General features: G+C 38.5%; 3 protein-coding genes across 5 annotated transcripts; 2 read left to right on the forward strand and 1 right to left on the reverse strand.

The window, feature by feature from the left end:
- Positions 1 to 812: 812 nt before the first annotated feature.
- On the reverse strand, positions 813 to 6,001 carry LOC149004203 (purple acid phosphatase 18-like). Its single transcript, XM_089168118.1, has 5 exons — positions 5,692 to 6,001; positions 3,454 to 4,122; positions 2,551 to 2,739; positions 1,992 to 2,080; positions 813 to 1,272 (listed from the first exon to the last, which is right to left on the reverse strand). Exons 1-5 carry the CDS (start codon positions 5,833 to 5,835, stop codon positions 1,053 to 1,055), a joined length of 1,311 nt encoding a protein of 436 aa, XP_089024244.1. The 5' UTR covers positions 5,836 to 6,001; the 3' UTR covers positions 813 to 1,052.
- A 492-nt stretch (positions 6,002 to 6,493) lies between these two features.
- LOC149004204 (uncharacterized) lies at positions 6,494 to 12,072 on the forward strand. Of its 2 annotated transcripts, none has more exons than XM_089168712.1 (6): positions 6,494 to 6,631; positions 6,835 to 7,435; positions 7,650 to 7,750; positions 8,480 to 8,563; positions 8,682 to 8,792; positions 11,637 to 12,072. In XM_089168712.1, exons 2-6 carry the CDS (start codon positions 6,844 to 6,846, stop codon positions 11,679 to 11,681), a joined length of 933 nt encoding a protein of 310 aa, XP_089024838.1. In that variant the 5' UTR covers positions 6,494 to 6,631; positions 6,835 to 6,843; the 3' UTR covers positions 11,682 to 12,072. The 2 variants fall into 2 exon arrangements, with proteins under 2 accessions (XP_089024838.1, XP_089024839.1); XM_089168713.1 differs by having other exon boundaries at positions 6,839 to 7,435.
- Positions 12,073 to 16,192: 4,120 nt separating this feature from the next.
- On the forward strand, positions 16,193 to 21,504 carry RBP45A (RNA-binding protein 45A). 2 transcript variants are annotated; one of them, XM_089168305.1, is made up of 7 exons: positions 16,193 to 16,862; positions 17,831 to 18,308; positions 20,042 to 20,100; positions 20,176 to 20,306; positions 20,395 to 20,491; positions 20,578 to 20,766; positions 21,147 to 21,504. In XM_089168305.1, the coding sequence occupies exons 1-7, from the start codon at positions 16,506 to 16,508 to the stop codon at positions 21,147 to 21,149; spliced, it is 1,314 nt and encodes a 437-aa protein (XP_089024431.1). In that variant the 5' UTR covers positions 16,193 to 16,505; the 3' UTR covers positions 21,150 to 21,504. The 2 variants fall into 2 exon arrangements, with proteins under 2 accessions (XP_089024431.1, XP_089024432.1); XM_089168306.1 differs by having other exon boundaries at positions 20,599 to 20,766.
- The last annotated feature ends 4,968 nt before the right edge of the window (positions 21,505 to 26,472 follow it).

Raw genomic sequence — 26,472 nt, forward strand, 5'->3', positions numbered from 1 at the left:
AAAAACCCATTAAATCTGTTCAAACTGAATCAAGAAGATGTCTGAAACACGCCATCGCCGACGAACCCTAGAGAACCTCCTTTCCAAGGGGCGGAGGTTACTCGACTTTCTCATGTAAGTTAAATAAATAAATAAAAAACCCGGTGCTAACCAGTGATGAAAATTATCCGTAAGTAGTGGGAAAAATCTAAAATCTTTAACGAACGGTTCAGATTTAGTTTCATAGATTTAATGGTAAGATCTCAATGAGTGTTCAGTGAAGTCATTCTACACGTACGTTCTGCTACATTTTAGCATATAATAAATATACAAAGTTTAGAGAATATACAAGGAAATAGAGAATGATTTGATTCTTATAATTGGAAATCAAAAGATATGACTGAAGTGCATATGGTCAGATTCATTAACTCTTGTAATTAAGACTAATGATTGAAATGTGACTAATTAACTCCAGTTGGGCCCCCCCCCCCCCCCCCCCCCCCCCCCCCCCCCCCCCCCCCCCCCCCCCCCCCCCCCCCCCCCCCCCCCCCCCCCCCAATTGGAATTTGGTAAGATTGATTGACTTCTGTAATTAGAAACCAAAGATATAATTTAAAATGCATATGGTATGAATATTCATAAAGTTTGAAATGAGTCATACTTTTTATTATAGACAACAACCCGTTTGAATTTTCATTTTCAAAATCTCTAACAAATGGAAATATATGTTATCCATAGATTCAAAAAGAAGTAATGAGCAAAAACCTTCCTCCTTTTAAGAGTTAACTGAGGGGTTGGATCCCATTTAGATATAGAAAAAACAGAGCAGGTAGAAAAGTTTTATAATTTCCATAGGAGAAGGTGATTGCGGAAGGCACTTTATATAAAATAGAGATTTTTACAATGGGTCCTTTTAATGGATCATATACTAATGTTAAGTCTCTTTAGTACAATATATTACATGTAGATCCCAACCAAACTTACACTGTCGAAAATGCTTTAGTCATGCGCATTTTTTTGGATCTGATGTTCATCTGGATCAACTTACGCGCACCTCGACTGACGGTCCACTTCTAAGATGCCATGAGAATGTTCCCAAATTCATCGCTATCTTGGGGAAGACATCCAGAACTGATCAATGAAGATATCCACAGTTGATCTGACTTTACAGCTTCATCATCATCATTCCTGTGCCAGCTCCACCGTGCATGAGTTTCATTCACAATATTCAGCTCACCATGACCAAAGCTTGCCTCACGGAAGGCTGACCACTCTGGTTGTGGGTTTAAATATCTGCAAAAAGAATATTTACTGATTCAATAAAAGCAGCCCAGAAGTCGTTCAACCTCAAAGCAAGTTTCATTTTCTGTAAGGCAACGAGCAGGAAGGTATAAACTGAGACTTATTAAGCCTGGAGAAAACTTGAGATAGCAATCCTTCCGTAATGCTAACAAATAAACAGAAGCAATCTTTTTCTTCAACAGCGAATGCTGCGTCTGGAACTTCAACAGGATATTAGCCTAATATTTCTTTCAGTGTTTGTCTAAATTTTCAAAATCCAATCATCTTTACTACTATCACCACAATAGCCTACCATTTCCCTCAATCCAAATCCCACAAATTATACAGCGTTGGAATTCTAGAGAGTGCAGAAATCACTTCATGGTCTTTCAACCTAAAATGCAGATCCAAGTCAAATCCACTCTTACAAATTAATTGCCAAAACTTACCCCAAATACTTCAAATTAAGGATCCTAAAAAGTGCGAAAATCTATCCATATCACTAACTCTTCTAGCACATCACATTGTTTAAGCACCTCATGCAAGCGGTTGAGAGTTACGAGATGGAGAGAATTTACTGAACATGAAATCCTATGAACATGAAAATCCTAGAAAACACCATATATATAAGTTTTGTTGTATAACTCTAAAGACAAGGTTAAACAATCAGGCGTGTGCATGGGTGTGTGTGCACACAGGAGAGAGAGAGAGAGAGAGAGAGAGAGAGTCACCTCCCTGCTAGACCTTCGTTGTTGCCTCCATCGCCAATAGTTAGGTGGATAGATCCGCAAGGGTCTGATCTTCCATTATATATACGTTTCTGCCATTCAAACAACCACAGATATATTAAAGGATTGGATTTGCCACTCGTATCCTTGATTTGTCTAGAAAGGTTGTTGGACTGAATGAGCCCCACATTTTAATTACAGCACAAGGTCTTTATAAAGAAAGCTTCAACACATTCGCTTCCATGCCTCGTTGAAAAAAAAAAAAAAAAAAAAAAAGCTCTTTTTCTCAGGCATTTCCTCAACATTTTTTTTCCAATATCCAATATCAGTTGGGAAAATCACAATACATGAAGAGCTGGAGCTTTGAATGAACTCAAGCAAGAATATGAAGCTAACTAAAAATGCCCACTACCTAATGGGAGCTTTGATTGATGACTTATTCCACCATGTCGCTGAAGTAGGAAGGTCATGTAGTTGACAGATAGGTTTTAAATGTTCTTTATGGAAATCCCCACCCAAGCTCCCTAGTTTTAGAAGGCAAGACTAACAAACATTTACTTACAGAGCGTTCATATGCATGCACATGGCCAGTAAGCACGATATCCACTCGAGCAGCATGAAGCAGCGGCTCCATCACAGCCCTCATACGGTCTCCTTCACCATGATGGGCCCTATTGCTGTTATACCATGGAGCATGAAATAGCACTATCAGCCATGGTGTCTTATTCCGATCCACCTTTAAGAGATCAGCCTGTATATCCAGCAAATCAAGAAACTCTCTTTACATGAAAAATGCTAAGAAATGTCACGTAGAAAATACAAAATCAGTCCCATGTGTTGCTGAAGTAGTTTAAATTTTGACACAATTCACTTCTTAACAACTATTAAACTGAGTAAAGAGAGAAAGAAACATTAGAAATAAAGATGCAATTAGAGACAAAAGTTTTTTCTGTTTGTCTGAAAGTTAGTCTCAGCTCTGTTGAGAAATGTTGGCATAAGACTACTTGGGAGGCACAATTTTACATTGAAAGCGGGGACAAATGTGCAGACACTCAGCATCACCAATGATCAGGATTAGGCCCACCCCTACTATTGGCAACCGATGCATATTTCCATCAATTTCAACCCATAGGAAACTTCTTGACTGAGCCAAATTCTGAAGCATTATACTAATTGACCAAAATCTACAGCGACCATGACCATACCATTGTTGTTCCTTAAAAGATGAAGTGATATGTTTTGCAAAAAGGTACAAATAAGTGTTAATTTTTGAGGAGCCAAGCACCATGCAGGAAATTAAAATCCAAAAGGCAATGTAATTTTTTCCGCTTTAACCCAAGAAAACATTTCTAGTACAGTGAATTCTAGAAGTAACTTACCTGCATTTCAACTTCCTCAGAATAATCGACTAAATCATAGAATGAAAGGAAGGAAAACTAAGAACTTAGAAGTGGTATGGGGTTACCTTCAGCCAATTATATTGATCTGAGTACTCATCATAGTCTGTATAAGAGCCAAGCATGATAACATGAACTCCTGCAACTTCAAAGGAATAATAAAGATTTGAATCTGATCTACTCTCCTCAAATGGCATCTTCCACCTGGCATTATATGCTTGAAACCCTGTCTTAAAAAATGGTATAATCTCCTTTTCATGGTTCCCTTCAGTTACCATCCATGGCCTCGCACTTGCAAGGGGTTGCACCAATTCACCAAATGTGTCCCATAGGTGCTGCTGGTAATCAGCATAAGAGAGGTCCCCTGGGAGCAAAAAAACATCATGGCTACAGTGGCTAATGTGGTCAAGAGTTGAGGCCGTCCATCCTGTTTGACCCAGATCTCCAACAACAGCGAAAGTAATTGGGAACTTAGAGGGAGGGGTCTTTAGCTTAAACTCTGGACCTTCTCCTCCGCAGCGGTAAAAGTAAACTGTATCATCTTCCAGTGGTCCAATGACCGTGTGGTGTATCTGTCCAGAGATATAGAGCAAATAGACATATGATGTGGATTCTCCTCGATTTAATGATGTGTATTTTCCAGGAGATGTTCCATATTCAACAACAGAAGGAGAGTTGTCATCATCAGTGATCCAAGTAATGCGCATGTGCTTATCCCCTGCCAAAGAGATATGAACCTGCAAAACCCTCAGTCTTCCATACATGTTAAAAGTGGATCACACAAAAGTAAGGAAAAACAACTACAGATTATATGATATAGATGGATGGTATTTTGCATATGACAGAATGGCATGGCTACTACCAGAAATATGATATAGATGGATGGTATTTTGCATATGACAAAATGGCATGGCTACTACCAGAAATATGATAATGATGTATGGACCAAATATGATAGTCCAGGATCTACAGGACATGGCCCAAAGGCACGATGATGCTGCAGGCTTCAGCCCAGAGGGGAGGACCCAAAAGGCCCTAGTCGAAAGCTATTTATTTATGCCCAGTAATTAGGCTCATTAACAACAGTACTTCTATTATCCCATTAATAGTATCAGTTCAACTTTGGGAGAGAGGGTTCAACGACCAGCTCCTTATTTTTTTTAAAAACCGCAAGCCTTGGATGGTCGAGGTCCACACTCTCTCAAGATTAAGGACCACCAAGTGGCATTCCGAAACTGCAGACAAAAAGGTTTTTTGACCCATTCTATTGTACTTAAATGTATAGAATGAACGAAAAATAATGCTGATACTACTTTTAGTGTGGATCCACTGTATGCATATTAGTTTTCTGGGTCAGTCTTAATGTTAGTGAATTCACTGGTAAGTAAAGGTCTTCAACTTCAACTTCTTCCAATGCAAATCTTCTTCAAATCATGTCAGATTCTTCATACTCTTAAATACCCAGTGAAAAATCTATTTCCCTAGTTCAGTTCTGTCAGAAAATTCTGTACAGTTCTTCTGAATCCTTTGACAATTTGCATTCAATCATTCACAGACAGCTTTTTCATTTCCTTCTCTGTTAAACCATTCCATTAGATCCTAATTTCTATTCACCCGTTTCTGTGATTCCATTTACCCGTTTCCCACTGTTTGAAGTGACTTAGGAGACCCAACAGGGCAAACCTGATTTTAGTTTCGACCCTCTCCATCAGTGGTTCAATTGAATCAGTTTACTCAAGTTTTCTCCTACCCAGTCCCAAGTCTGTTGTAATCTTGGTTTTGTTATTACCTCTTTGAGGCCTGTTTTTTCAGTTCTCTAAATCGGTTCTTATTGCTTCCAACTCCAATGAACAGTATGACCGTCTAAACAAGTAGGATTTGGTTTTCTAATACCGTTATCATATGAGAGATTACAATCGAGCTACAACACTACAAGTTGCAATTTCACAGTTCTGGTAATACACAAAACAGCTACTTGAGAGACACTTGGAACTTCTGATTACCACCATAACGAAAACCTAAATTTGCGTCATTGTGCTTTACAAAATAAATAAGCTTCCTATGCCAAAGCAAGCAAACCAAATTATTTTCCCAACACAAAGACATGACAATAAAGTATTAGTGTTCTTGGTGTTAAATAGAGCTAAATAAGGATAGGGACCTTTTTTCCGACTTCCTTCGGAGAGAAATCTACAAAGCAGGAAGGAAAAAAAAAAGGGGTTCTGGGAGGGTGAAACAAAGCAATAATGAGAAACTGATAATATGAATCTACATGCTCAAACATAACAGGACAAAGCAAATTTTACCTGTTGTGGTTCAGACGAACTCCTTGGCTTCCATGGAAAATCTAAGATTTTCCGAGGCTTCGGCCGAACATAATCTGCCCTCACAGTCGCAGTTGCAGCAAACACCAAAACGATAACCACAACCAACTTCTGAGCCATTTCCATCTGCTAGTGCAAAACTCTTTTCGACACTAAGACTCAAGATCATCTCCTGCGATCAGTGACCACTAATTTCTTCTGCTGCTCAGTCACCTTTTCAAGCTGACCAAACTCTGAAAAGGATTCCGACTCAGTTGCAGACGATTTAGACCCGGTTCGTTTCATATCGACGCCGATTCCCCCTCTTTTTTGGTCAAGGCTTATCATTTTTCTGGAACCGATTCAAGTCAGCTTATACGTAATTGTCAAAGGAAACCTTTGAGGACAATTATTTTATTCGCTCGTCCCCTCTTGGTCACAAAACTACAATTTAACCCCAAAATGATCACAAAACTACAAGATTCACACCCGTTTATGCAAAGCCACATCCGCATCAGGGGCCCACCGTATCTGTCTAATATGCTATCGCCATTCACGCAAGGAATAATTCATCTTACCATCGTAGCATCGGAATCTTGTTCCAATGTTGATCACTATCGTACACTTGTCACTATCACAGTGACGTCCTCGTCATCAATGCTACACGTGAACTTCCAGCGTAACCCGGAAACTGGCGTAGTTTGTCGGTGCTCGTTGTCTGGACAGTCAACTATGATCAATCATCACCTCAATCACAGCCGTTGAAAATGAGTTGTCTTTTCCAATTTATTTTTGCCTAGCAGTTGCGATCTCCATGTACCTGTAGTTTGGTATTTTCCGTTCCGCAAGACCTTATCTCCTCGGAAGGTCTTGTGGATCCTATCGTTCCGGCGCCTGTCCTCGCCGTCAAAAAGCTGAATCAGAGCCCCTAGTTGCTCGTAAGGTATGCGAAAAACTCTTGTTTCATACTTCAATTTCTGGATTTGGATTTTTTTTCCTTCCTTCTCTGTTGTTTCTTCTGTATCTCTTGTCTTCGAATGGAATCGATGGAACATTCTATTTTCTGTGAAATTTTGGCGACTGTTTCAACTGGTTTTCTTCTTAGATTTGGATTTCCGAAACGACTGACATTTCATCTGTGTGAAGGAAGCTTCTATGATGGATATTCATCGAAGCTTTTGGCAACTAGGGGATGAATTGCGGGGACAGTCTGCTTTTGCTTCAGAGGATCAGAAATGGTTGGTGGCGGCATCGAAGCTGGCTGAACAGACTAGATCCAAAGCATTAAGACTGAACAACCTCGATCCTTCAAAGACCACCATGGAAATGAAACCGACAGAGAAATTTGGGTTTCAAGAAGAGAACAAGTTTGAGAGTCTTAATTTTGCTATGTTGAATTTGGACTCTAAGCTGAACGAGCCTATCAACAAATGTGGCCATTTGAATGTCATCTCTACGGCTAAGATGCTGTTTCAGAAAGGAACTGGTAACATTAATGTAGTTGTTGGAGGCAACTTGTCCAGCAATAACAGCAACACGACTATAGTGGCAAACGATGGCGGCAAGAACAACAACAATTACAGCACAAATAATAGCAGCAGTAACAACAATACCAACAATGCAGCTGACAAACGATTTAAGACATTGCCTTCAGCCGAGACCCTTCCAAGAAATGAGGTCCTTGGTGGCTATATCTTTGTGTGTAACAATGACACCATGCATGAAGATCTGAAGCGGCAGCTTTTTGGTATGTTTAACATTTTTTTAAGTCAACTCTTGAAGTCTGGGAGTCGTCGCTGACATCTCCAACATACACGGTTTAATTGCATAAGTTCTTTGGGCGGTGGCACAAACTTTAGATTTCATCTCTAGCTACGGCTTGGGTTTAGGTGATTAAAGGTAATCCCCATGGATTCTGAACCTTGGGAATAATGGTTTGTCATATGATTTTCGTTATGCAGGCTTGCCATCAAGATACCGGGACTCTGTTCGGGCCATAACTCCAGGTTTGCCTTTGTTCCTGTACAATTATGCTACTCACCAGCTACATGGGATATTTGAGGTATGTATATCTCCAAATTGACTATATCATTTGGTTTTCATTCTTGCGGTTTCAGATACTATGAGTAAGATGTTTTCTGCTACGTAGAAAGATCCTTCCAATTATCAAAGGATTGCTATTCGATGGATAAGCACAGAAATAAAGATGTTATGTCCCAGTTTTGAAGGAATTAGATGGCTGAAAAGACTCTGTCCAGATATCTTTGCTCACGATTATTTTAAATAGTTTCCATTTTTTCTCCTTCCTCTAGGTCTCTATCAATTTGAGGGAAAAGGGACCCTGATCTCTTAACTGATGCTGAATAAATTTCTGACTGGAAACCGTGGGATGTCAGTTGAAGTTTCCTTTTACATTGTGCAATATTGTGCTTTCTTCTTCCTTTCTCCCCACCCGTCCATCAATCCTATCTTTAATGCCAAGTTTATAGGGAAGAGGACCAGTGATTGATTTAACAGACATTATCTAAGTAGCTGTAGGCATGGCGCTACCTGGATCTGAATTTTCTGTTGCAATCAGAACCCAAATCTATTACTCCATCTACTTGATGCAAATTGCCTTGCAGCATATCCAATCTGGCATTTCAATGGTCATTTGTACTTTCCTCTGTGATTATACGCTAGATTTAATGAATAACTTATATCCATATTCCCCTGTGTCTCAATCTCATTAACATTCATTTTTGTTACTGTTGTTGACATAGACTATATCTTTCCTGTGATTATTGTACAGGCTGCCACTTTTGGGGGAACAAACATTGACCCCACAGCATGGGAAGACAAGAAATGTAAAGGTGAATCAAGATTTCCTGCACAGGTAAATGTTACTGGAGTTGGTGCTTTGGGCACTATCCATTATTCATATGTAGGCAGAAGTCCTCATTGCTTATATTGGGGCAGAATTCCTCATTGCTTATATTGGCAAAAATTGTTAGGTGCGAATCCGTGTAAGAAAGCTCTGCAAAGCGCTTGAAGAGGATGCTTTCAGGCCTGTTCTCCATCACTATGATGGACCCAAATTTCGTCTTGAGCTCTCCATACCAGAGGTATTGTAAAACTGTTTATCATTTGAATAATCTGCAATAGCCTCAGTGCAACGGTTATGGGTTGAATCAAGAAATTGTCATTCCTCAAAGTGGGGGTTAGCCTACGTATGCATCTGCCCCTTCTCAGGCCCTGGGTTAGCCCAAGCCTTGTGCACTGATTATGTCCTTTTCCGAGGTTTGACTGCACATATCTGTAGTGTGAAAATGTGGGCTTTATTTGGTAGCCGTGTTACCTGGCGCAGGTTCAGTTGTCGGTATTCCACCTTTTGACTTGTTGCAAGTTTAAAGCATTTCACATTGGGCTTCCAAAATTACATCAACTTAACTGCTTCTGATAATTAACTTCTAATATTTGAAACTAGACAATTGTTTAAGACTATTAGATGCAGCAGTTGCTAGGAATACATTTGCAGAACAGCATGGTGGTATTTCATATGTTAGAGGTTTAATTTGTAGCTGCTGGCTGTTTTATTGGGAGTTTTGGATTGTCACTAGGTCCAATGGCATTTAAAAGTGGCCTTATAATTCATGACCTGCCATGAGGCAGTATATAGTTGGGTCCATGAGATAGAGTATTTTGAACATGTTCCATTCGTGATGCTTCAGTCCAAAACTGAAAAAGAAAAGGTGTATCTTAAAAGGGTGTCATGGCTTTATATAATTACAACGATGTCTTCTATTGTAATTGAATATAATGGTATTCTTTTCATATACAACTTTGAACTTGCTTTTAAGGCGTTTCCATAACTGTCTTGAGTTGGAAACTTGACGTGTGAGACCTGGACACATGCGTGGAGTCCTCTATTACATGGGCCTACCCACATATTACCACATGTTGTGATGTTTAAGGCCATTTTAAATGTCTATACTTAGTGAAAATATTTTGCTTATTTGGAACTTAATTTTGGTCTTCGTTTAGGATCTTCAAAGAAAGGAAGTGAAAAGAATTGGATGGTTCTTACATCTAAATTAATCTGAATTGTGTTTGTTTTGGTATAACTGTTTAAGTTTCCTTCAGCTTTTCCAAGTATATGAGCATTTCCTCCTTGATTTAACTCGGTGATCTCTCCAAGTTGACTTACCCCTCTAGCCTGTGGGACATTGTCACTATTCAGCATAATAACTCATATTGTCTCATGTTTTGTCTACCTTGTTGGGGGGAATGTTAATGATATAAACTAAGCCATAAGGTGAGCTCAAAATAATATGGAACCCAATGCAATGTGAACTGAAAATCTATTCATTTGGATTTAGATGCCTAGTCCTGAGGTAGGTAGTCCTACACTGCTAGGAGATCAACTAGGGGCCAATTCTTCCAGGATCTTTAATAAACAAATAGGTTCAAACTAGCCATAAATAGGGGTTTTAGGCCAAATTAAGGTTAGGGTCTAGCTTGTGAGGTTGTATATTTATTTATTTTGTTGAATCTGGTACGAATATGACTGGTGAGTGATCAGAATCCATCGTTGAAGGTTTGGAGGTTTGAATGCTGAATTTGGAGCTTCAGCAAATTAGTCTCAGGTTTTGAGAAAGAAATCAACGAGGGAATCTAGGGTTTCTAGATGGAGTTGGGGCTGAGCTTTGGAAGTCTTACTGGGGTGTAGGGCAGCTCCAATCCAAATAACATGAGGTAAGGCTAGTTGGATTGGGGTGGCTGACATTTGGGTCTTCCCAGAAGGACATAGATGGGATTCTTTTGGGGTCTGAGTGAATTGTGCTCGAAGCTGGATTGAGTTTAGTGTATACGTGGAGGTTATGTGGTCAAAATATGGATGCAAAGTAAATGAGAACTATGAAAATAGACTGTTAGTGATGGAATTGAAAGTTTAAGGTTTGTGGAAAATTGGATGGTGAATTTAAAGGGCTGGAAACTATCAACTCATTGTTACTGCGTTGAACATTGGCGGCAGCTTGTTGATGAGCAATATGAAGAAAAAATATGAACTTGAAGTGGATTTTCAAGCAAGTTGAAGGAGATCCTTGTTTCATTATAGAAGAAGAGAAGAGAAGCAAAAGTTTTCCAAATTATCAAATTTGTGCTCAATACTTGCCACTACAAAAGAGTTTAAATGGACCCCCATGGTGAGAAGGAAAGGCCTAACCTGATCAATTTTTTTCTACTCCAACCAGAAATTTTCAGTACCTTGAAATCGAAGAAGTGTATTTCAACTCTACTCCCATATTCGGCAATTAGTTACTGTTTTGAATTTCAAGCTTGGAACCATTTCTTGTTTTCTTACTGTTAAGTTTGATGTGGGAATCCCTTGAATCTGTCTATTGGATCAGCTTTTGTTTTTTGACACACTATTCTTCATTGGATTACAATGCATATTATCTTCTGAGATGATTTATTAGGATTTTGGAGAGTGGGACAAACTACCGTCCTTACTGGAAAATAGACATCGTTAAATAGGCTATGACTGTTTCTGAATCATCTCATTTAGTCTATTGCCAAATCAATTGTTGTTTGGAGGATTTGTTCAAGTTATAATGGTATTCTGTTGATTTGATGGAAGATTTTAACTCTATATCTATTCAACCTTTTTTATTTTTTGGTTTTGATGTTTAGCTATTAAAGTAGAACTGAAAACATTGAGATATATTGTTTAGGTGTGAAACCGGTAAATTCTGGATTCACACCACACGGTTTGTTTTCTTCCCTTCTAATTTTTCTGCAGCCGATTATATCATGAGGCCCACATTATAGTATGAGTTTGTGTTTTAACTAAATTTTGAAGTCAACTAATTTTACAATCTTTCTGTGTCAGCAATTCCCTGTCATTCCTTGGTATCATCTTCTCCCAGGCACTAACAATTGGGATTTATTTCTGGATATCTTTTCAGACTTTGGCTTTGCTAGACTTGTGTGAACAAGGAGGAAGTGAATGATGTGCTAACTACTGCATCAGATTTTTCATCTTGAAGATGTTTGATGCCTAGAAAGAAGAATCTCGGTGCGCGGAGGTTCAACGTGTTATGTGATCTTCTTGATTTTCTGCAAAAGGCAAAAAGTCAAAAGAGTTGTTTGATCAACGTTGGGTTTTTGTGATTGCCAAATAATATATTGAAGAGCCATGTTGTTTTTAGCAGCAAAGATACTGGTCTAGGCTCCTGTGTGTGCGGTGTGTGCATGGTGTATGTGTGTGTGGTGGGGTTGTTGGGGGATGGTAGTCTGCTTTGTATATGTATGGCAGGGAGTAGATCGGACTTTCGAAATTGGAAGTAACAGATCAAACTCCGATGTCTTAGGACCTGACTCTTTTAAGGTAAATGGTTGAAGTATCTGTTGTGCAATTTTCTGCTGTTCTTTTTCTACCTGAATTTTGTTTCCCCAAGTTAGCTTCAGCACAGTTCAGTTTGTGGTAGCCGATGGGAGAACATGAAGATGTTGATTTTTTGGGCAGAGAGGAATGTGGTCTCTTATGAGTTTAGATTTTTTTTTTATTATTTTTTTTTTGTGAATCCTAAGAGTTTATGTATAGGGTGGGGGTAATATTACTAATATAGGTGCTATCGGATGAGTGTGAATTCAGGACTTTCTCGTGAGAAGTTGGGGTTTTAATCGCTCTACTAATCCACCATTGGCAGAGTTTAGATTCTTGCTTGGCAAAATGGTAGTTAACTTTCACAGCAAGGAAATGGTAGTTAATTAAAAAAGGTCCCCGCCGCCAACCCCTACCCCTACCTCAAAAAAAAATGACCACCCAACCTTATGCTCTCTTGCGCTTTGTTCCTATTGGTGATGGTCAAATAGGAGATGTGGGGATTTATAAATTGTTGTTAGGATTAGAGCGATTAATCATACACAATTGAACAGAAAAGAAAGCTAAATGGAATTTATTCCAGTTCATCTCAATGTAAAGTTACGTCAAGTATTAAGTTTTTTACTATAGTCTTCTTAAACAATTATTATAATGAGCTGTTATAAGAGAATGAAGCCTTAAGCGTCGACTATTTATAGGCCTGAGTCCAACTGTAAAGAAACCTTGAGGCTTAAAGAGCCATGGGTGTTCTTTAGGCTCTGAAGGCATTTGTCCCCGAACTCCAGCCGAGGCTGCTTCTTTGGATCTCGACTGCTCACTAGAGAACGGAATCCAGTGTCCATTAACAACACAATATAAAGCATAAACCATATTCAGTTGTAATGTGTGGATATGAATAAGGTACATATCTGGTTGACAATATCTAACTTCTCAGATTTTTTTTTCTGCTTTGCACCAGAAGAAAAAGATACCTTTTCAACTGAATATGAGATTTGTCCCCATCTATCAATTTTGCGACACCCCTTAATGAGTGGGGAGCAGAGACCATTGGCTACCCACATGGCCGTTAATGGGAATAAATTTGAACCGATGGGATTTGGAAATTGATAAATCACTTTCCACCCAATCCTTTTTTTTAGATAAAAAGGAAGCTTAGATTTTTATTTTTCAAACATTAAAATATAGTCAAATATTTGTATTGTATGTAACATTTAAAGCTTCTCACCACAATAAGTTAGCAATGTTGTTGATCTCAATAGAAAGAATAGTAATTTTGAAGGTGAATGATATTGTTGATGATGTTTGTCATTTCGACCAGTGGTGACTTGAACTTCTTCCTATTAGTGAGACTAATCCCTATTTTAGGTGTTGTATGTGATTTGCTTGTATTTAAAATACTTCACGTAAGTGCCACTGTTTTTCCCTAAAGAACCGAGTGATTATATGAGATATATTAGTATTAGTATTAGTATTAGTATTAGATCAAAAAATACTGAGATATTTTAAACTTAATGGTCATTAACACTCTCAATTATGATCTCTCACTGATTTTCTTAATAAAAGTCATATTTGCTTACAAAAGAAAAAAATAAATAAACAAAAATCATCTCTTACGTTTATGAGTGTCAATCAGTACGGTTTCGGTAATTCGATACAGTTTTGGTACGGTACCAACTTTGAATACCGAAAACCATAATAGATCGCATCTTGAATTTAAACAAGATGATACGGTTTCGATTAAATCGGATGCGAAAAAATAGTTTAACACTATATCTAGTGCGTTACAATTTTGGTATGGATGAACTTATGCCACTATTGTTATTAGTTCATTGAGATCCCGATGAAATTGTGATCAACCAATCAATAGGATTTGAAATTAAAAGATAAATCAAGTAATCTAATTAATAAAGACAAAACAAGTAAATCTAAGAAAAGAAGTGAATGATGAAACAAAAAACTATAATATGGAATTAGGGGTAGGGTAAAGGTAAAATGTTTTAATTATCAAATTACAATTTATATCTCCTAATTTGGTACGGTACCAATTCGGTACGGTTTCGGTACATACCGATGGTATAGGTACCTAAAACCGGAACCGTACCAAATAAATTCGGTTTTGGTATGTATCGTACCGAATTTTGAATAGTACGGTACGATTTTAAACGGCACGATTTGGTTCGATTTAACGATTTCGATACGCAATTGAAACCCTTACTTGCGTTACATTACCATGGCTAGCTTCCTGCATGTATGGGGATTACTTTATAAGTCATATTTTATCATTATACTCGTTTCAGCCCACATTATTAAAGTTAAAATGGGTTTAAAGTGTTGCATAACTAAAGGGGCCAGAGAGTTGGAATAATAGAGAAAACCAGCCATCACATAGCTAATGTGGACGCATACTTCACCCTACTTGTAACGAAGCTAGGGTGGTTATACGTTTTACTGGTGGCACATTCACAACATATGGAGATTTGATGTACCATTCAAGTATTATTTAGCAATTGTTTTGTTAATCAAGAAATTGATGTAGCAATTTTTTTACCCAAAAATTTAAGGGTGTCAATCGGTACGGTTTCGATAATTTGGTACAGTACCAACTTTGAATGCCGAAAACCAGAACCGTATCGTATCGAATTTAAACTGTATGGTTTCGGTATTAAATCGATACGGGGAAACGATTTAAACATGATATCTAGTGCGGTACAATTTTGATACAAATGAATTTATGCCACTTTTGTTATTAATTCATTAAGATCCTAATGAAATTGTGATCAACCAATCGATAAAATTTGAAATTAATAGAAATAAAGCAAGTAAATATAATTAATAGAGACAAAACAAGTAAATCTAAGAAGAGTGAATGATGAAACGAAAAGCTGAAATAGGAAATTAAGGATAGGTTAAAGGAAAAGTGTTTTAATTGTAAATTACAATTTATGTCCCTTAATTTAGTACGGTACAATTCGATATAGTTTTGGTACATACTGACGGTACGAGTACCTAAAACTAGAATCGTACCAAAGAAATTTGTTTTCGTTATATACCGTACCAAATTTTGAACGGTACAATTTTAGACGGCGCAGTTCGGTAAGGTTAAACGGTTTCAGTTCACAATTGACACCCTTACTGAAAATGAAATGTAATGACTATTGAATTGAGGTAAACTTTGATGTAATGGTGAGTGTTGTGACCTATAGATCCACACATCAAATAACCTCTCATAATCATATTCATATGGATATTTTAATAAGACCGGTTCCAGCCTTCCATCTTGATTTGTGTATATATAATTTCACTCTTTTTAACTTAAACATATTGCTACCACCGTGGGTGGTGGTCTAGTGGTCCCATGCTCCCTCCCAAGTGGTTTGGTAAACTTCATGTTCTATGTTTGAATCCCCTCTGCTCCTCTGTTTCTTGAATTGGACAGTTGTGTGCTCTTTGACAGGGCTAGTATTTGCGATGGTAGTGCATAAGGTTAATGCTTGCATAGGTCGCACTCGATCAAAAGTCCGAAACATATTACAACTTATTATGATTTTGTATTTTTCTTTTTTTCTTTTTTTGCAAATTTTTTGATATTTTTCTACCTTAGTGAATAGGCTAGGTTACATAAATTACCCGAAAAAATGTTGCAAAAGAATTAAGTATGGATCATCCTTTAAGAACTGTATAATTATAAATTATGTAATGTTTATAAGTAAAAAATAATAAAATATTAAAAAAAAATTTCATTACCTTTAACTCTATAGATTTTCTTTAATTTGTGGTCAACCGTTGTCGAAGAGTATAGAGTGGAATACTCCTTGCCAAGGTGACGATCCGGACCCCCAAAAATGGCTTTCAAGACCATTCCAGAATTAAGTGACACGTGGCGGTTCTTAAGTGATTGCATAACCCAAAGGTCCCAAACAGTTGCATCAGAAAAATCAAGAAATCAACATCGCTAGCTGGCTTAAATGATAAATCTAGCGGTCTGTGTAGAGACGGAACGCTACCGCCTACCGGTCATCTAGGTATTTCGGACAAACGGTTTGGTCGGTTCACGAATAGTTCTTATTTACAATCTTAACCCTCGCCAATTAAAAATTATCCGTTTCTGCCCTATTCCTTTTATTACACATCGTATCTCTGGAACAAATCCATTTCCCCAAGCCCACTGTTTTCGTTTTAGGGTTAGGGTTTCTCCGGTCCCAAACCCTTATCTCCTTTTTTTCGTGCCTTTTTACAAATTTCCGTATAGGTTTTGGACGACGAAATCCGTAATCGCCTAATCGGGCTTGATTTCTTCTTCGACTCCGTTGATTTCCTGAGTGTTTTTGTTTCATTTCAGTTGTTGAGATTGTTCGACGGGGTTGAGTTTCTGGCCTTCACCGATTTACGATCCTTTTTTCTGGCAATTTAAGGTCAAGATTTGTTCGATAATCTTGACGCCGGAGTGAAGATGATGCAACCTGCAACTGGCGTCGTTCCTCCTCCCATGGCTCCATCACAGATGGATCAACAACATCAGCATCAACTTCAACAGCAACCACCACCGCAACAGCAGTGGATGATGATGCCGCCACAACAGCCTATGCAGCAACAGCCTCCTCCTATGTGGGGACAACAGCCACAGGCAGTTCCGCCACCGCAGGTTCCGCCTCAACAACAAGCGCCGCTACCACAGCAGCAGATGCAGCCTCAGTACGCGTCCGCGCAACCAGCGAGCGCAGATGAGGTTCGCACTCTTTGGATCGGCGATTTGCAATATTGGATGGAAGAGACATACCTTCACAGTTGTTTTGCTCATACAGGCGAGGTAACTTGCCATTTCTGATCCTGTATACAATAGGTAGCAATTATTTACTAATCTTACGAGTCGCAACTTTAGTGTTCATCGTCGTAGTCGAATCTCCCCCCCCCCCCCCGGTTCTATTTTCCATCGATCTGAGTAGGGCTTCATGTCCTCATTTCGGTCAGTCTCTCAAAGGATAAGCAGGTAAAGGTAACAAAACGCTGTAGGCACGCACAATTTTACTGGAAGAAAAGTCGGCAAATGGGATGTAGAAATTATGTAGGAGAGAACCACAAAATGCATATCCTGTTCATGCTTTTCAAGATTTAAAGACTTGGGAAACCAGAAAACAGAACAGTATTGTTTTGAGTCTTAGGTCTAGATTGAACATGATGTTACATTTTTCATTTTCTGTGCACATGAGAGGCCAAGAATACAGAATCATAATTCACTTGTATTATATTCTGTACCTTGGTAGATGTATAATGTTTTTGTTGCCATTAGAGTGTTTATCTGAATTTTGATTTAGTGAATTCCAACAAAAGAATTTGATGTTGTGCCTATGAATGCGTTTTCTTTGGTTTAAAAGATTCAGTGGAAAAACTTAAATGAAGTGTCATGGCTACGTCGTTTTGCCCTCCTTTATTTTTCTCCCCTCCTTTGGCTCTTCTGTGGCATATGTGATTCTGAACTGTTCAGATATTCTTTCAAAGGGCTTGAGACTTTAGTCCTTTAATGTGTGAGGAGAATATCTCTTTCCTTTTTTTATTCTTTTTTTTTCCCGCTCGTAGTCTTCTTAGGATACTCATTGATGATTTGATGTATTGGTTCAACGCAATCTATCACCTGTCTAACATGTCTCATTGCTATTAATTTTATCAAGATCACTGTAGAATTCAATTGTAACAGAATTTTCATTAACCATGCTAATTGTATCTATTTATCATTTTTGTTCGTTAACATGAGATGGATGATATCACTGTTGTTTCCAGGTTGTCTCTGTGAAAGTCATCCGTAACAAACAGACAGCTCAGTCTGAGGGTTATGGTTTTATTGAGTTTGTCTCTCATGCTGCCGCAGAGAGGATCTTACAGTCGTACAATGGCACACCCATGCCTGGGATTGAACAGAATTTTAGATTGAACTGGGCTACTTTCAGTTCTGGGGATAGGCGTCAAGATGATGGTTCTGACTTTCCTATCTTTGTTGGTGATTTAGCCGCCGATGTTACGGATTACGTTTTACAAGAGACATTTAGGACTCACTACCCATCTGTCAAGGGTGCGAAAGTTGTGACAGATAGAACAACTGGACGATCAAAGGGTTATGGGTTTGTCAGGTTTGGAGATGAAAGTGAGCAGGTGCGTGCCATGACTGAAATGAATGGGATGTTCTGCTCGACAAGGCCAATGCGTATTGGACCAGCAACCACAAAGAAAACCGTGGGTGGCACCCCGCAGCAAAATAAAGGTATGCAGTTGCCTGTGTTTTTTAGTTTGGATGTGATGTATTGCAGCTTGTTTTGAGTTGGTACGCCCCCGAAAGCAGTTTTCTTGTTTTTTTGTTTGTTTGTTTGTTTGTATGCTCCTTTGATTTGGTTTTGGTATTTGGAGTATTCTGTTGAATGTTCATTTTTCAGTGTTTGCGATGGGACCAGCTAAGCATTGTTTAAATAAGTTTGCATTTTTCATTCACTTACGAATGCGAAGAAAAGCGGAAGTTTACAAAGTCATTTCCTTCCAGTACTTTCCTTTCTAAATTGGGCTCACTTAATGTATTTGAGAATTCAAAGACTTATAAAACTCATGTTCTCTCGAAGCAGGATGCCAAGAGGCTCTCTCATTTAGGGGCCTGGAACTGATTTCAGCTGAAATGATACCCATTTAGTGCGTGGCCTCATTAGGTCAGTTTTACTGTTTATGTCGTAATTTTGTCCTTAATTTCACTTTTCTGTGGCATTTCTTGTGCTACGTTGCGATTTACTTCTCCGGTTTCCTTATATTTGAAGAGTTGAGTTTCAGTCTACATTTGTTCGCTTCCATTCTTTCTTATTTCTTATTGGTTCTTTCTACTTCCTTTTCTCTCGTAAATGGGTCAAATTAGTCACTTCATTACTTCTTAGCGAATTGGTTCCTTTGCACTGTTTTATGTTATAATTATTGTAACATGAGTTTCTTTTTCCTCTTATCCTGATTGCTGTTTCCAGTTTTTCATGCCATTTAGAGGAAAATGCTGTTTTTGGATTTTAGGCAGCCATGCTTCTGTTGCATGGGTGTATCTACATGGTGTACATTTCCCTCTTAGGTTAGGTTTTGTTTCATTCTCTTTTATACCAGGTGCTGTTGTGGCCTAATTAAGTGTTTGAAATGGTCAACAAGTACTTGAAAAAAATTGGCAACTGATGTTTCGTTGGCTGCATATTTTTTTGTTTTTCCTTTTTTGGTTTTTTAGGTTTTTTTTTCCTTTTTCGGAGGGGGTTGGGGTGGGTTGGGGGGCAGTGTTCAATATGTGTTGGCTGAGTGGTTTCTGTTGGGCATTGCAGCAAGACAGTGCGGTTGGTATTTTTCTCATATGTGAGAGCTAACTGAAATAATTGTATTGTGTAGCATATCTTTGTATTTCTATTATCGGTACCATGAAACTTTCAGTAATTCCCTTCACTGGTTTTCCAAGTCACCTACTGAATCCGCTTCCCCCCCCCGCCCAAAAAAAAAAAAAAAAAAGAGAAGGATGTAGGCTTTGTCATTGACTCATTGTTTCTTAGTATTTTCTCATGTAATATAGAAGACTAGGCCTTGTTGATTGTCTTTTATTTGATGTAATACCTAGTTTGACAAGGAAGTCCAATTCTTCCAGTTAAGAAGGCATCTTTGATTCTCAGGAACTTGATGGATTGGTATTATTAAGAAACTAGTTGCATGTTGACTTCTTAACCTCGATTAGAAAATAGTAATCTGCTGCTCAGCATCTTGTTATTCACTGAATCACTCTCCACTCGAACTGGAGTCTATTTGTTGTCCATTATCTTTTGTAGTTTTCCTTTCTTTTCACATGCATTAGTTTGTGGACTTTCAATCTCTTCAGCAGGAAATCACAGCTGGTGCTCATCAGTTCTGTTTGCATCTTCTCCCCTTACTAGGCTCTATTTCTTTGCATTATCTTTTTGTATTAGCACCCTTTTCACATGCATTTGTTATTTGCAGCTTCTTACCAGAGTACCACTCAAGGAACTCAGAACGAAAATGATCCCAATAATACAACTGTGGGTACTTTATTCTGATTTAGGAACATATGGGTCTTTATGCTATATGATTCTGACCCATCAGTTTCTTTGCAGATATTTGTTGGTGGCTTAGATTCTAATGTTACAGAGGACCATCTGAGACAAGTTTTTGCCCAATTTGGGGAGTTGGTCCATGTGAAAATACCGATGGGAAAACGTTGTGGATTTGTTCAATTTGCAAATAGGTTAGAGGTTTTTCTGAATACTTCAGTCTCATGATTGGATGCTAGAATAATCCATGTGATTGTCTTATATGTTTGTGTGGTGTTGCAGAAGTTGTGCTGAGGAAGCTTTGCTGATGTTAAATGGAACTTTGTTGGGGGGACAAAATATTAGACTTTCATGGGGGCGAACTCCTGCGAACAAACAGGTTTGTGAATTTACCCTCTATTTTAGTGTTTTCTTTTTCCATATATTGAGGTTTGTTTGCTTCGATGAATCTAACAAATCTTTTAGGATTCTGGTGGATATGCTCAGCCTCAGGCAGATCCAAACCAATGGAATGGGGGTGCAGGGTATTATGGGTATGCTCAAGGTTATGAATCCTATGGTTATGCGGCTCCTCCACAGGATCCTAACATGTATGCTTATGGAGCGTATCCAGGATATGGGAATTACCAGCAGCCGCAACAGCAGCAGCAGCAGGTTAGAATCAGTTCATCTTAGCCCTGGCTTCCACTCTAGAGGTTAACCAAATGTGCCTGCATGCCAGTTTCTTTGGGGGTTGTTGTGGTTTATGTTGTGGGTGTTGATTGATTGCTTATTCAGGGTGTCAAAAGAAATTAGGTATAAAAGATACTCTTTTGACCCGATTGCTAGTGTATATGATTCCCAAGCTTCTTGTAAATTAGCAAGAAAATGCAAAGTGTTAGGTGAAGGTGATGATTGTTAATTTGAGAAATTGTTGGGTGAGAAATGCTCTCTCTAGTCCGTTAGGATTTGAATCCTAACGTCGTTGATGGACATGTTGAAGTACGGCTACTTTTTCCCACTTACTAAAGTATGTTTATTCTTTTTTTTTCCAGTGATCTGGTTTTATACGTGGGGGAGAGGATTCAGCAGATTGTAACTCATTTCTGAGTATTGAGAGGCATGTGTTCTGAGAGGGAACAGGAGAGCGGAATATTCATTTGTCTAGCGTGCTGCTATTCCTCGGGCATCTATGACAGGGACCTAACTTTGCTTTGAATCCTTTATGGGAACGGGCTGTAAAGTTGGCTTGTTTTATCTTATTATTTAGGCTCTCGTTTGTATTCATGTTTGTTTTTTCTTGCAAACCAACCCAGAAAGATTTTTATAGATTAGAAATCCTGTGGTTGAGGCGGATTCTATCTAATTTATGTACTTGCTGTATTTGCTTTTAAGTATTGAAGTGTTTGATTTCATCTGGTTTCCTTGGGAGTTGGTTGCTTGGAATATTCTCTTGTGAAATTGAAGGCACTCCTCTGGTTTTGTTTCTTGTTGTTTTATTTTAGTTCTAGAGAATGTAATTTCATAGCTCATTCCTTAGCCAGGAGGGCAGTCACCTCAGCAGGGAGGATTGACTGGCCACAATCCACTCTTTGGCTCTCAGATCTGTGTAATTATGAGGCCTTGTGTTGTTCCTATTCAGTTTCTGAATGAAGTTTGGATTACACAAAAATTAAATGAAAAAATTGAAGCACAATATTCTGACGTGGCATTAATCATTTTTAAGCCTTCGCCTTCCCGAGTTCCCGGAGGTCTTTTTATTTTTTTATTTTTAATTTTAATTTTTTTTTAAAAATATTTAATTATATGTTTATGCTCGTTGTCTTTAATTTTTGAGGTCAGTAATACTAAGCGGTTGAGTAATTTTAGACCATTTGCGCTCTTCGTTTATCGTATGGGTTCTTCGATTTCAGAACGGCTCCAGGTGTTTTCTATGCCTAGTGTAATTTTTGGGCTCCTGGATTGATTTGGGCACCTGAATTTGTGCCCTAGGTAGTCTCTTCTTTTGATGGACTACTGGAGTGCTCGTGACTGCATGCCTCTTCCATTTCAATCTGGTTTTATGCACAAATCATTACGGTTATTCCATTGAGAATATGGGTGGTTAGTTGGGCTGAATCCCCACAGCCTGTTTAAAATTTGAGTCCAGGGATGGATGAATTGTTGAATAGGAGAGTGTGGGTTGGTCCACTTTAGTCTGGTCATATTAGGTAGTTACATTGAATCGGGCCGGGCCGGTCAAGGTTAGGATCCAACTAAGTTGATCTCCTCCCCCCCGGGGTATAAAGGTGTCTTTTATACATAATGAAATTGGGTTGGTCCACTGTTTGATTTAATTGTAGGTTCTGTTAAGTGACGTGACAAATGACCATATTGTTCTGGGCATAACCATCCTCCAGTTAATACCCTCACATTATCCTATATCCAACTCTTAGGTTTACCTGCACTTCGTAGATCTATGTTCTCGATTGATGAGCTTTTTCGTTCTTGGAATTTGCGAATGACTGAGACGTATAGAAATCTATCATAAATTCATAATTTCGCTTGTGAAATGGGATTCTACCTCACTCTCAAGATGGCCGTTGGTGTGGTCCTTGCAATTCTTGTGATTGGTATTATGTGCATCGTCTTCTACTTCTGTAAGAGATGGGGCAAGAAATAAGGCATCCCAGATGAAGAATGTGAAGTGGAAATATAGGATTAGAACAATTTTCCTGGTGCTGAGAATTTCAGCAATTCAAGACATCCTAGGAGGTGTTTGTCATATGCAGAAGAATGGGAGATGTCATTCACCATTTCTAAAATTCTTCACCCTGTTCAAATTCATCAGCTCACTGATGCAGCACGGCCCAGTTCTAGCCATGCCTCCACCTATAGAGTAAATGAGTATTAAGTAATGTAATAGAGACATAAGGGGTTTGGCAAGGGAATGTGGGGGTGGTAGCTGCGAGCAGCAGGAGGAGGTGGGGGTGGTTTCCACCGGCGGTGGTGGGCAATTTTTGATGAGGTGAAGGTAGAAGATGGGTTAAAGGAGAATCCTTTCACCCACTTAAGAATTGGGTATGAAAGAGTATTAAATATGGGTAGTCATGTCATTTGACTTTACTGAGGGCAATATGGTCATTTGTCACGTCACTTAATAGAATCTAGGATGAAACTCTAACAATGTGCAACTTGTAATTTGGCAAGTGAATGCCATGTAATTTAAGCCCTAGAGGTGAAAAAATATTAAAAATATCTTTAAAATGCCTTACGTGATTAGCATTTTTAATAAACAACATAATTTTAAACATTTCTTTTGTATTAATTTAATTTACTTGTATTCACTACTTTACATTATATAGTTCAAAATATTATTTGTTTTCATAATATATCCAACAATCTCATAACTAGTGGTCACATAAGAGTATTACCTGGGATGAGTTTATCTAGTTGAGAGCCGACCCACCTAATTTTGACGAGTTTTGCCAAATGTTTGAACTCTATAGTCAGAATATTATGAGATCTAATAGTAGTTTTGTACTTAAATTTGGAAATTAATTAATTTACCATGTGATATATGTGAGATATAATGCTCTCCACCTTTGTATGATATTTTTTATAAACCTTCATATATAGCACTCGTGCATCTACACGTGAAAATTACTATTATATATAAAGAAGGTAAGCTAAAACCAATCTCTTCACCAAAAAAACAGAAAAGAAAAGAAAAGGAAAGAAAGAAAAAAAAAACCCATGAAACCAACCCAAAACTAAACTGATTGATATATAATATATTTCATAATCATACTAAATCTATCCGGTGATCAACGAGCATAAATATAAATTATACCAAAGAGAGCCTTATGCTCTTTTTGGTATCAACTATCATTCTCAATTATGAGAAATTTTCATTGTTTTAAATTGTTTGACATCTATTAATCAGTTTTATTTTTAATTAAAATAATAAAAAATCTCCAAAATTCATAATAGACTTTTTATTTATTATGGACTATAGTGATAATTTTATTCTCTTCATTTATGTGCAAGTTTACTTAAAATTTTATAGTCAAGATGAGGGTAAAGTAGTCAATACACATTCTTTTATAAAAACCATACAATTTCCCTCTTTTATCATTTGCTCACTATTATTTTCTAAAAAAATTATATTTTGACACCAAACTTATTTTTTATTTCATAATTTATTTTCGTCAAAATTCACAAAACCATTTTTCATTCTTGACCAATATTGAATTCTTGTACCTATTTCTTTTAAATAGGCATAATAGAGAATGATAACTGATACAAAAAAGAGCATTAAATAATATTTTTTTAACCGACGGGACCTTTAAGGGTAAAGTTTTTTTTGGTAGCAAAGATCTTCATTTAACAGGGGACAGAGGCCCAACAACAGAAGACGACAACCCATCAAGTCATGGGGAGGACAATGGCCACTTAGTCCTAACAGATATGTGAATGCCTTCCTAATTATGGAGTGGGCAAGCCCATTGGAATCCCTAGAGAGATAAGAAAAACTATAACTTTCAAATTCCTCTAAGAACAACCCATTGTCAAACAAAATCCCGACCAAAGATGATGGGGGGAGGGAGGTTATGATCTAATAGTAACAGGACAATAGATTCATTATCAAAGTTAATTGTGATGTTTTTGAAACCTAGGTGCTTGCACTGGGCGGATCAATTAGGTCCGGATCCGGAGCCCCCTCGATTCGGGACAATGAGTCCCGCAAGAAAGGTTAGATGCGGGGGGGGGTGGGGTGCCGCCTCCGATGGCAAAGTAGATGATGAACCGAATGAGGTCTCGGCGGAGCTACACAAGATTATGCTCAAAGTGTATTGGTGTTTACCGGAGGGGTAGATGTGCATTTATAGGTGGGTGTTATCTTATGTATTTGGTAAGTAGCGAGACAAGGGCGATGCTCCTCGGATCATGCTCCCTTGCGTTGGTCCCATCAATCACGAGTTGATCTCATAACAAGGATGATTGCATACGGGCGATGTTACGCTTGGTCATGGATGATCGGCATCTTTCATAACGGCAGGGAGCCCGCCAAACCGAGCGGATCAAATGCCCGGATCCGCCGAGCCTCCTCTCGATCCGGACGAGAGTCCCGCAAGAAATGTAGATGCGGGCCGGCGGGCGCGGCCCGGGCAAAGAGAGATGAACCGAATGAGGCTCGGCGGAGCACACAAGATATGCCAAAGTGATGGTTGTTTACCGGAGGGGTAGATCGTGCATTTATAGTGTGGGTGTTACCTTTTATGTATTTGGAAGCTGATGCCCTGGATCATGCTTCCTTGTCGTTGGTCCCATTCAATCACGAGTTGATCTTCTATAACAAGAATGATTGCTATATCTGGGGCGTATGTTACGCTTTTGGTCATGGATGATTGGCATCTTTCCAGGTTAACTGGCATGTGGAGCCCCATCCGGGTCAGACCCGGTCGGGTAGAAATCTTCCGTATCACACTCCAACATTGATGATCTGATGGCCAGCGCTTTGCCTACACTCGCTTCCCCAAAGGGCATGGGCTCCGAAGTTGCTTGGATTATGTGACCCATTTGATCGCTAATAGAAAAACCGACACCACCTTGGATTCCATCAAGGGGAAGGGCCGCATCACAGTAAATAGTATAAGCCTGCTGAAGTGGGGTGAGGGCTTCAAAGGGTGGTTATGGCAAGTGTAAGACTGGGGAATCGAAGTACCTACGCCCATAACTCAGCCCATACTTTCTTAGCCCGTTCAATCACCTCTTCAAAATTCCAAGTGTGTCTTCCAAATGCACAATCGTTCCTAGGGGTATCCGAATCTGTCCGATTATTAATAGGATGCGAATATGGTATTACCCCTTTCTTACCGATTATTATCCGTCTGATAAAATTATCCGATTAAGTTACTTATTTAGATTTATTATTCTTATTTTTATAAATTTTACCTATGATATGTGACTATTTTTCTAGATTTTCTACTAAAAGAACTATCAAAGTTGTTAAATTCTTAAATGTCAAACCTAGCCTTTACAAATAAAAAGGTAAAGATGTAAACGGGTAGTCGAAAACTTGTTTTCAATCTATATTCATGCCCATTTAGAAGAATCTACTTAAGAAAATAACTATCCGATTATCATCCGAATCCGTCCGAAAACCAATAGGATATTATCCGAATCCGTCCGAATATAATAGGATGCGGATATGGATATACCACTATCCGATTTGAATCCGGTCCGTTTACACCCCTAATGCTAACATGTAAGGATAAAGTAGATCCGGAACGATGGGCCCAAAATGCTGACATCGATGAATATGGGCCGCCTAGGGGCGGCCATGGTCGTGAATGAACGTGAGACCTTTAGATGGAGTAGAAACCCATGTGAATGTCT

This window comes from Hakea prostrata, chromosome 9, assembly GCF_041222555.1.
Source record: "Hakea prostrata isolate BN-2017 chromosome 9, UWA_Hpros_2, whole genome shotgun sequence".
Taxonomy (NCBI): domain Eukaryota; kingdom Viridiplantae; phylum Streptophyta; class Magnoliopsida; order Proteales; family Proteaceae; genus Hakea; species Hakea prostrata.